This window comes from Sinocyclocheilus rhinocerous, unplaced genomic scaffold, assembly GCF_001515625.1.
Source record: "Sinocyclocheilus rhinocerous isolate Xijiao unplaced genomic scaffold, SAMN03320098_v1.1 scaffold779, whole genome shotgun sequence".
NCBI lineage: Eukaryota > Metazoa > Chordata > Actinopteri > Cypriniformes > Cyprinidae > Sinocyclocheilus > Sinocyclocheilus rhinocerous.
This window is the reverse complement of record NW_015652150.1, coordinates 1,433,574-1,445,024: the sequence shown is the minus strand read 5'-3', so window position 1 is coordinate 1,445,024 and position 11,451 is coordinate 1,433,574. Positions and strand designations below refer to the sequence as shown.

Here is an 11,451-nt window from a genome sequence, read left to right as displayed (position 1 = left end):
TCATTTTAACTGAACTTCGGACTGGTGGTGGTGCTTTTTTGGTCATTCAGTGTTTCTGTAAAAAAAAAAAAAAAAATTGGGGAAAAACTAACAAAAATAATGATTAGATAATAATGATACGAATTCTATTAATAAGAATAATATAAAACGCACCAAGGATTAATGAGCTACTGGATTCATGAATATTAATCAGGTTGTGTGCGTTCGCTCGAACTGATTTGCTGAAATCAAAACAGGGACGATAATAGGTGAGCCCCAGCCAATGAGATTGCCGTTTGCACATTAGTTCCGCCCACTAAGAACAATATAAAACGCACTAAGGATTAACGAGCTGCTGGATTCATGAATATTAATCAGGTTGTGTGCGTTCGCTCGAACTGATTTGCTTAAATCAAAACAGGGACGATAATAGGTGAGCGCCAGCCAATGAGATTGCCGTTTGCGCATTAGTTCCGCCCACTACCGGAGAAAGCGGTAGTTCTTAAAAGCTGAAGAATTCCAAAGGAACTCCGTTATTTTGACAGCAAAATATAACAAAGAATATCGTTTACATGTAGCGCGCATAGGTAGCACGTCAATTCTCTCTCTCCCTCTCTCGCTGCGTGTGTGTGAAACAAAGCAACGGCGAGTCGTGCGCCTTCACACTAGAGTTTACGGTACGTTGTTTGTTGCACATCCATTCAGATGAACTGAAAAACAGTACAGATCGCTTAGTGGAGAGTGAAACTGATGCGCTCAGTCAGAGAGTGTTCGGCGAGTGAAAATATATCTGAGCTAAACTTATACTTAGCCTCCAACTCACACACTGGCGAGTAAAATCTGAGAATTTATTAGCAATTGGCTAATATTAGACATCATTTAGTCGCCAGAGTGAAGATTTAGTCGCATATGCGAGTGATTTACTCGCAATGTAGAGGGTTGTATTTGTTTAATTTTTATTGTGTGTTTGGCTGTTAAAACAAAAAATAATTGTTGTTTGTCTCAATAAATTGGGTTAATTTAAAAATACAGTGGTTAAATGTAAAAAAAATTTTCTATTGCTCTTTCTTTTAAAAAAGGTAATAATTATCAATACCGAACGATATGGCACATTATATCGTTGATACATTTTTTAGCTATATCGCCCAGCCCTAGTAATACCAGTGTAACACAGTCTGTTCAGCTTTGTACTTGAGAGAAACAAATTCTTTGCACTATGTCCCTCTCTCTCTTGCTGTCATAGATACATGTACAACACTTTATTCACAAACAGAATGACTCAGATTATTGAAATATACTGAGCAACAATGCGAAATGCCCTTCAACCCAGAGTAGGGGATAAAGGTGGAGGCGTTTTGACTTTTGACTATCAAAAGTTCAAAAATTTCCATAGACAAAGATGAAATCCAGGTGTGACCATTCAAAGAATTTTTCGTGCGTATTTGTGTTCTGGTTTGTTTAGGAGCATTGCGTAATGCTCAACTTGTCAGATGGAGAATGGAGAGTGAGGTTTGTTAAGGCATGGCAGGGGCTGAGGATGCTTTTATCAGTGTTTTTAGTGAACTGCATTTTTCCTCCTTTTTGTGTGCTTAGTTTTTCTTAAAAAAATTTCATACCACATACGTAAGCTCCTACTCTAGAACTGTTTAAAAGGTAAAGAGAGGTTGATGGGGCAGAGTGCGATTTCAACTCCGTGAAGGCTCTGCTAGAGTGAACATGACCTTGTGCCTCTTAGTGGACTGCAGATGATCAGTCTCGATCATCTAATGGAGAGCGCTGAGAGAGCAGTTTGTTCTGTGTCTGTATGGCCTTGAACCTGCGCTTGGCCCAATTCTGTCAGCAGGAGAACCCGGCAGAGCTTGTAATTGAGACCCAGATAGGGGGGCCCGGGAGACACGAAAACAATTAAAGCTTGCTTTATTTATTTATTTTCGATTTATGTCGCTGGCTGAGTGAGATGATAAATAGCTTATCTTGCTTTTGATATCACACTTCTTAGTAACCGATTTAGAGTTTTACTATTAAAAACATGATGGAATTGTAGAGAAAAACTGTCAATCAAATAGCACATCTTAGTGATAATAGATTCAAGTCATATTCCTGATAATGGTTGAGGACAATGAGAGATTGAACTATTATTAGATCTCTGAAAATGTTAAAGGTTCTTTCAACTAGGGTTGGGTATCGTTTGGGTTTTTTTCGATACCGGTGCCAAATCGATACTTTTAAAATGGTTCCGGTGCCTGAAAAAAATTAATAAATAAAAATTCCCCAAAAAATGATGAATTGGCCATTAGCACTATAAACACATGATGTCTGTTTCATTCATACTGGACGCCAGAGGGCGCCCTCGCACTGAAAATCCACATATCCACTCATAGAAGTAGCGAAACTCAGGAAATCCTTTATATGGACAAAGGCATCACTATTATAGCTGTAAGTTAACTGAGTAAACAGAACATATATAGGAGCTAATTTGGTTCTCGAAAAAGGCAGTCCGGTACTAAAATCACACCCAGTTCCGGCGGTGCGAAAACGCCAAAAAGTGCGTAGTTCCACAGTTCTGGTACTATGAAAAGGTTCCCGCGGAGCGAAAGGCCCTATTGGTACCGGGTTTCGGTACCCAACCCTACTTTCAACACGTGTTATTTTCTTCTTTTTTTGCGGAGCACAAAATGAGTTTTTCAGTGGAATATCAGAGATTTCCATAAAAGAAAGTGGATGAGCAAAATACCAGAAAGTTAGTCCATACTACTTGAAGATGTGTATTTTTAGTCATCTGAAACTAGGTTTGTAACGATATACCGGTATGATAGTTTATCACGGTTTGAACGGTCTGTGCAGATAAAGGTATGTCACATTAATAACAAGTTATAAGTTAAGGCCGTATGATTTCTGTGAAGCAGAGGGAATCCCGGTGCAGTCGTGAACATGGAATTTACAGTATAACGAGGGTGTCACGTAAAACGCACTATCGGATGGATGGATAAATCAAAAGTAGTTATGATATGTGTCTGTCTCTGAGGGGTGCCGTTTTATCTACTGCATACTGAAGTACGCATACATAAATGGTGTTTTCAGCGTCTAAGATACATAAACATGAACATCAGCAGAGCTGCTCTGAGAGAAAACGTAAATAAACATTTCCTAGTTTTATTTGAGAAAAACCATTGTCAAATACACTCTGAAATTCAAAGGTCCGCTACAACCCGTCAAAATAAAAGTTCGATTTAATTTGAAATTATGATAGAAATATATTAGCATTGTACAATGTACTTCAAAGTTAAAATAACAACAATAATATTCTTTATAATAAAATAATTTATTTAAACATTGTTTTCAAGGAATATCATGTTTGTCCATGTTTTAACTTTGCCAAAAATAAAAGGAGTAGTAAATTTTCATTTAAAAAAGTAAGACATAGATATACATAAGGTGTACACCATTATTTTTTTATTGTTTTTTTTTTTTTTTATTATTTATTTTTTCAGAAGGTAGATTTCAATACTTTCATTAAAATGGTTTCAAGTTTGTTGTAATAAAGGATTTGTTCACTCAAATAACTTGTTCTTGTTCTTTTAAGAGTCATTGTTACTGATTAAGAATTATTGTTTAATATATACCGTGATAACCGTGAAGCCGTGATATTTTCTGAGACGATTACCTTACCGTGAAAATCTCATACCGTAACAACCCTATCTGAAACTATACAATTGCTTTGTGTGAGGAACTAAGTTTAAGGCATTAATTTAATATTCTGTCTGCTGTAGCTCTGAAGTCCAATTTGCATTTGTTTTCATACTGGAAATTCAGCTTTGCCATCAGGAATAAATTATATTTTAAAATATATAACGTAGAAAGCAGATATATAATATAATAATAATATTACAGATATATAACATTGCAATAATATTTCACAATGTTACTGTCTTTACTGTATTTATGATCAAATGTTACAGCCTTGGTGAACATAAGAGACTTTCAGAAACATCTTACCAACTTGAAACTTTTGAACGGTAGTGTACAGCAGTAACGATACAGCTTTTGTGACGGGTTAGACAGGTAAACGCTGTAATAATAATATTTTTTAGCCAGTGACAGCAGACTGTGATCCAGTTTCTGAGTAGGGACGCAATTTATACAGTATTTGTACAGTACAAAACTTAACCGTGGCACAATACCAATTTCATAAATTGACCCGGATAGCTCAGATAGCACTCATTCATTAGTATAAAGAGTCTGTTTAGAGAGAGGTGACAACGTGGGATTGGCTCATCCAGGTTTAAGCTGTTGCCACTCTTAATTATGGGAATCCGCTCAGGCTCAGGCACGCTAGATCTTTGGTAAGATACTTTCTTTTATCTTTACGCTGGAGTGATGGTGCAGGAAGAATACGATGTAACACTTCAAGATGCTAAGCTGATGTATGGGTCACTGTAAGATTCATGCTGGATCTGATGCTTAACATGATACAGACTACAAAAGGTAGCCCCAATTTTCTATTTCTCTGTAGTTTTCTTCTCTGTCTTTTTCTCTCTGTCGTCTTTTAAGAAGGGCATCACTCTGAATGATACCCGCCAATGACATCCATCCTGAGAGTAACTCGGCTCATTCTCAGCCTATAGCCTATTGTCTGTCTGGTATGTTTTGCGGTCATGTCCTGAAATCTAGTCACAGCAGGATTTTGTTTATATTTGCATGTTGTGCCTAAAAATGTAAACAACCATCTGTAATGTTTTGTTCTTTCCATTGTAACCTAGTTTGTTTAAAGCATAGCATTCTAGTATAAAGTCTCTGAGCATTTAACCTTGGGTAATTCTGAATGACCCAAGAATATATCTACATTTCATTAACTCATTAACATTTAATTTACCAAGTTACAGTAAACATAAACCATTGGCCAAAACTTCCTAAAATTGGAAAACAAACTGACAGTCTGAAAGTAGTTCCTGGCCACTATTAAAATTTTTACTTTTGCTTATACTTTAGAAGAGCTTTGCTACTTTCTAAAAATCCCATAGACTCACACTACCTTTAAAAAGTTTAGGGTCAGTAAAATGCTTACATGTTTTTTAAAGAAGTGTCTTATGCTCACGATAGAATATACACTCTAAAAAACACTGGGTTAAAAACAACCCAATTTGGGTTGTTTTATTATAATATAGTTTATTTTTTACTTTATACATGAAGTAATGTTTTCAGATTAACTTAAATCCACTAAACTTTTGTAAAATACTCCACACAACCACTGGTTTGCATGATAACTTCCTTTATTTTCCTTTATTTATCATTTACAGCATTGTTTATCGTTTTTATGTATCTACATATTGCCTATTTAAACTCGTTTAACAAACATTAAAAGTAAATATTAAACATTAAACAGAAGTAATTCACGTGTAAAGACCAGTCTTTGTTATTCTGTTTCCACCGTAACTGCGCTGGCTCTCGTGCCCGAGCTGGAGTTGTGTTCGGTGGGGATTCGGGAACTGCTCACGGCTGAGACCGCCACCCTGTGTTTCACTCATAGCCGAAATATACTGCCACTGCCTTCATAACCTGTCCAAAAACAAACAGTAAACAGCTCTGAGGAAATATGTTAACATCCAAAGTATTTGTATTCTGTATCTTTATGAATAAAATCGTTTATTTTATGCAGAGTAGGCCTATCAGGCTTTTCCATCACGCGATAAGACCAACGTTAGGTGATTCACACCGCGCGCCTGTATGTTGCTCTGCATGAAATTGAACGATATACAGCACAGTAACGATTTTATATATAAAATAAAATGTACACAAACCTGTATTTTACCGAAGAAATGCATCAATTCGATGGCGCTTAGAACTGTTCTCTCCAGAAGAGAAGGCAAAATCCCCTAAATAACTCAACCGCTGGGTTACGTCTGACCCAGGATCTGAGTAATACAAAAACTACCCAAACATTGGGTTGTTATGTCTCACCCAGGAGCTGGGTAACACTAAAAAGCTACCCAAACAATGGGTTGTTACATTTGACCCAGGAGCTGGGTAACACAAAAACTACCCAAACACTGAAAAAATAACCCAAAAAAATGACCCAAAAGGCTCAACCCAGCATTTGGGTTAAAAAAAGAACCCAGGATTTTTTAGTGTACTTGAATATTTAAAAGTATTCATAAAAAATCATATTGACCCTGCACATTTGAACTGTACATTGAATTGGTCTGTCTTTTGACTTGAGTCAGCAAGTAACCACCCAGAACACCTTAGCAACCATCTGCGACAAGAAGTATCTCTCACATTTTCTTAAGAAAATTTGAAAATTTAGTTTATTTAGCCTATGTTTTTCATCTCTTTGTATGCTTGTTTATAAGTTTGATTGGCAGATGGTGTTGAAAAAAATCATTGAAAGATTTATTGCTAGCTGACCAGATCGATATCCAGCAAAGCAATTGGGATAGGATATTGCATGGGTTTTCATCTTGTGCTCTTTGTGAGACTTAACCTGATGTTCATGACCATCTAGAGTTTAATGTCATTCTGTTCCCTAATGCTTTCCAATCCATCTGCTGGGCTCCATTATTACTGTTGGACGATCTTCCTCCAGTCAGACTGAGGCACAGCTGTGGATTGCGCTAATGCATTTTTTGTAGCTGAAGGTCTATGCAAATTGAGAAGGTGTCAGATGATTTTACAGGAGCTACTTTGCCTAGATGTGTTTGTTGTTTACCTGTACAGCATTGAATGGGTCAAAGTTCCTAATGGGTCTGTAATCCTTTTGTACATTGCACTCATGTTTTTTTTTTTTTTTTTTTAGGAGAGATTAGTAATCTTTGATTGGGATTACCTCCAAAATTGGAACCTTTTTAAATTGCATGGGTTATTAAATTTAGCCAGGATGCTAACATCCTCCTCTGTTGATGTTTTGTTTTAATCTGTTTAAAATAAGTTTATTTTTGATCTTTTCTTTTTTCAGCTTTCCGAGTGTCAACCCCACAGTGAAAATGAGACCATGGTTCCAGTACTGACTTCGAAAAAAGCCAGTGAACTACCTGTGAACGAGGTTGCCTGTGCACTGCAGGTATATTCATGTCACACATTATAGCATAGCTTTCCTTAAAAAGAAACTAAATGTGTTAATTGAAAAAAAAAGAAAAGAATTGCAGTTAAATATTTAATTGATTGGCAACCCTAATAGCTGCCCAAGATATTAACAAAAACTCTCTGCAATAACGCTTTTTATATAATATTGTTTAATTATATAATTATCAGTGCCAATGTAATTTTGATGCAGCATTGTTGAATTCTTTATTTTGACTTGTTGACATATTTAAGGTTGTTGATTCATTTTCATTAATTGCACTGTTATAGAGTACGAAAAAGGTTTGTTGATCATACTACAGTTGCATATCTCTTCCATGCCACATTCTTTTATACTGTTGTTGGTGGTTTTGACTGTTTCTGTGCAACTTAATCAGTTGCATAAGGGAGTAGTTCCATACACAAGCATTTTAGAGATTACAACCTCAAAAATGTACATGTACATGTGGTAATCATTGTAGAAACTGAAGAAATGAGTCAAATAAAAAAAATTGGCCATGTCTTTTTTTATATTTAACTTTAAAAGCATGACTTTTCATAAATAACTTTTTTTTTCTTTTTATATATGTGCTTTAAAGTATGTGTAGAAGTATGTGCTTCATTCTTGATCACAGTTGTAACCAGTAGAAAACGAAAGAAAAAAAAAGATCAGTTGGTCTTTATTTTATTAACAGACATTTGTTGGGATGAAATAAATAAATTAAAGATAATTGCATCTTTTTTAATTTTACTTTTTATGACAACATAATTAAATATAAAATTTTATAATGTGAACCAATTAATTACTTGTTAATTGGTTACCAAAATAGATTCTGTGGTTACAAATGTGATTAATGTTCAAGTTTAAGTTCATTTTATTTATATAGCACATTTACAACAGCCACTAGGCTGACCAAAGTGCTTACCAGAGGAGCAAGATTAGAGGAGAATATAACATACAAAAAATAAATAAGATATGACATGCATAAAATAGACCAGACAGCAGAATTAAGAACAACATAGTTAAGAATTACCATATAGCAGGAGGACCAAAACAAAACTTAAAACTCAATTCAATATACAAGGGCAAACAAATATGTTTTTAAAAAATAACTTTAAAGCAGACAGAGAAGGGGCCGTTCTACTCTCTAAAGGCAGGGTGTACCAAAGTCGTGGCCCTGCCACCGCCAATGCACGCTCCCCTCTACGCTTGAGTCTAGAGTGAGGGACTACCAGCAGAGCCTGGTCGCATGATCTTAGGTTTCTGGACAAAGTGTATGGATGAAAAAGTTCAGAGAGGTAGACAGGAGCTAGATTATGAAGAGATTTATAAACAAAAAGGAGAATATTTAAAGTCTATTCTCTGGTGAACCGGCAATCAGTGGAGAGATCTGAGGATTGGAGTGATATGTTCATGTTTGCGACACTTGTAAAGAAGTCTGGCCGCAGCATTTTGGACTAGCTGAAGGCGAGCAATTTGAGACTTAGATATACCACAATATAAAGAGTTGCAGTAAGCTAGCCGAGACATAACAAATGCATGAACATTAATTTCTAGAGTTTTGGGAGTGAGAGAGTCTTTGATTTTAGACAGTAGACGAAGCTGATAGAAGCTGGATCCGATTTCGGAGGAGACGTGTTTGTCAATTTTAAAGGATGATCAACAAGAACACCTAAGTTAGACACCCGTGAGGATCTAAAGGCAGATAAACTCTCCAACTCAGTCTATACACTGGAATGTTTACATATATTTTTCATAATGATTTATATGAGCCTTGTAAAAGGGTTCGCATGAAACCAAGACGGACTTAACTTGTGGTGTTCCATAATGCAACTTCTCGAAACGTCTAGGAACATTATTGAGTGATGACTTTTAAATGTCAGCATCCTTTGTTGTTCCTGGATCAAGCATTATTGGCACCTGATTTTAATGCCAGGGCAAAGCATATGACTTTGATTGTTCGATAGCAATAATTTTTCAGGAACAAAACAGGATGTTGATCCTGGATCATGTTCTACTTGTTTAAAGCACATTGTGAGTCTAGCCACAGCCTGTGGAAACAACAGCAGGGCAAGTCCAGTTGAATTTCCTCATGCAGTCAAACAGCTACCAAATGCACAGACCACAAGCTTTGACACTGAGGAATTGAAAACCCATCCCTGCAGATATCACACAGTGTCCCTTAATGAATCACGCCAGGAAGATTAGAGAGTGCTGGGATGCTCTTGCAGTCTCAGTGTGGATGATATAGCTTGTAGTGCCATGTCCATCACCACACTGACATGACCATCTGCTCCCAGAAGACCTTTATTCATCCACTGTCATCAACATTCAGCCACAGTCTCCAGGAAGCACTTTAACCATGAATAATACACCATGGGTAGTACTATTTAAATAGAAAATAAAACAATGTGTCTTTCATTTGTGTACCCACAGAAGCTGCCATGTTTTTTGAGTGTAAACTGAACACGGGAAGCAAAGGAGACCTTGTGGCTTCCCAGTTTGTTGTAAAGTGGTTGGTCTGGTCTGGTTCATGATACAGTGCTCTGGTCTCAAGGTCTTTCACGCAGGGAGCAGAAATGCTTTGTTGGTGATAGCTGATAACTAACAGTAGACGTGTCACGTACCAAAGCTCAAGTTCCAGGACACTGGCTTTATTAGTTGTTTCCATGGCTCCAGCATTCTTATTTGTTAGTGGTTAATGTCAGTTGTCATGGTTACGAGTGTTATTTTGGGAAAGCTGTTTTTTTCTGACTTAATTCTCTTTCCCTTGGTTAGGCCGACCTGCAGTTCGGTCTCACCCGAGAGGAGGTTACACGACGTCGCGCCTACCACGGATGGAACGAGTTTGACATTAGCGAAGATGAACCACTCTGGAAAAAATATATCTCTCAGGTTGGTTAGCAAAAAAATTCTTGATTCTTAACTTGCTAATGTGATTCCAGAATTTCAGGCAATACCAATTCCAGTGAAATTTCAACATTTTTGTTACCACAGCAAAAAACGAATACAGTGAACATAAATATTATCTAATTAAATTATTATTAACTTCTATTTCAACTTCACACAGCAGTGACACACACAGCGACCTTTGGGTTATGAGTCCGACTCTCTAACCATTAGGCCACGACTGCCCTAAATAAATAAATAAATAAATTAGAATCAATACAATAAAAATAATTACAATTTTATCCATTAATTCATTTTTGAATGAATGACTCAGAAAAGTAATTTGTTTGTGAATTGAGCTACACAGTTTGTGCTGTGTGTTTTTGATTCACTGAAAATAACTGGTTCATAAGGATCATTTGCTTGTGAATCAGACTTCACTGGTCATGCTCTGCTTTTGTGTGCAACCTCTGAGGGAACCTTAATACAAAGAAATATTTTCTTGGTATTATTTTGCCATCTCTTCTAATTCAAGTTCAGACTGCAAACTTGTGTAAATTGACATCTTTTGTTGTATGGTTGTAGATTCAGAATCAATATCAAGATTTCTCAAATGAAGGTCGTGATTATTAAAAAAAGAAAAAAAATTATTTCTAGCCAGCCCTACTGGTCTTTTAAGTTTTCTACGAATGTTATTGAGCTACGCTTTGTACAAAAAAAAGTCATTGTGAATTTTTGCTATTGGTTTGAAGGGGTCCATAAGCAGAAAGAAGCAATGTTTCTATTTAAAGTCTCACGGCAAAAAAATAACACTTTTGTGAATATGCCTTGAAGCTGTAAAACGACCCAGTTTATCCAGTTTTGTCTTCCAATATAGAGATGACAGGTCGCTGTCCTCTGTGAAAAATTTCAGTCCACTCTGGTTAGGAGGTTTGTGCTGATTGGCTAAATATAGCATTATAACTGGGAGGAATTGTATTTTTTTCCCCCCACGTTCACCTGGGCCCTCTTCAGAGGTGGCACACTTTGTCGCCTTCATCCTTTGTGGGTTCCCCTGCAGAGTGTGATACATCCCCATTTCTCTAAAACTGCAAAGCATTGTGTAAAAAATTTCTAGCTGTAAGTCATAACAAAGGTAAATATGTAGTACAAACATGTCATGTCACAGCTCTCAGTGCGACTGGGTGGTTAATGCAGATAATTACTCTGTGAGGATGGATTGGCCTTTTCTTCTCATTACTGCTAATCTCTTTTCTCTGCAATTATAAAGGCTTCTTCACGTCGTATTTAACACCTGTGTTTACACAAATTTTCTAATGCAGCCACAGCTCAGTTCCCAGTTTCACCTTTGTCTTTCCTCTGCTGCTCAGAGTAGAAAAGACTTGCAAGTAAAAAGCGTCCAAGTCTGTGAACAAGGCTATCTGAGGTATCACTGCATTTCAGTGAGTCGCTTTAAAAGCAACAAGCTGTCGTGCCTTTAATCTGTCACTTCATATTCGCTTTTTGCTTTGGGAAGTGCCGACCTC

The 11,451-nt window shown here is 36.7% G+C and overlaps 1 protein-coding gene across 4 annotated transcripts in view; it reads left to right on the top strand.

Moving 5' to 3' along the window:
- The window catches only part of LOC107713840 (calcium-transporting ATPase type 2C member 1), a 42,067-nt gene that overhangs the window by 7,740 nt on the left and 22,876 nt on the right, over positions 1-11,451 (top strand). The window contains exons 1-4 of one of the 4 annotated variants that reach the window (XM_016519476.1): positions 4,306-4,464; positions 6,567-6,614; positions 6,932-7,036; positions 9,815-9,931. In XM_016519476.1, coding sequence (XP_016374962.1) covers positions 6,968-7,036; positions 9,815-9,931 — 186 coding nt within the window. In that variant the 5' untranslated portion in view covers positions 4,306-4,464; positions 6,567-6,614; positions 6,932-6,967. Of the gene's footprint in view, positions 1-4,305; positions 4,465-6,562; positions 6,615-6,931; positions 7,037-9,814; positions 9,932-11,451 lie in introns of those variants that run through there. The other 3 variants (XM_016519474.1, XM_016519475.1, XM_016519473.1) reach the window with 3 other exon arrangements.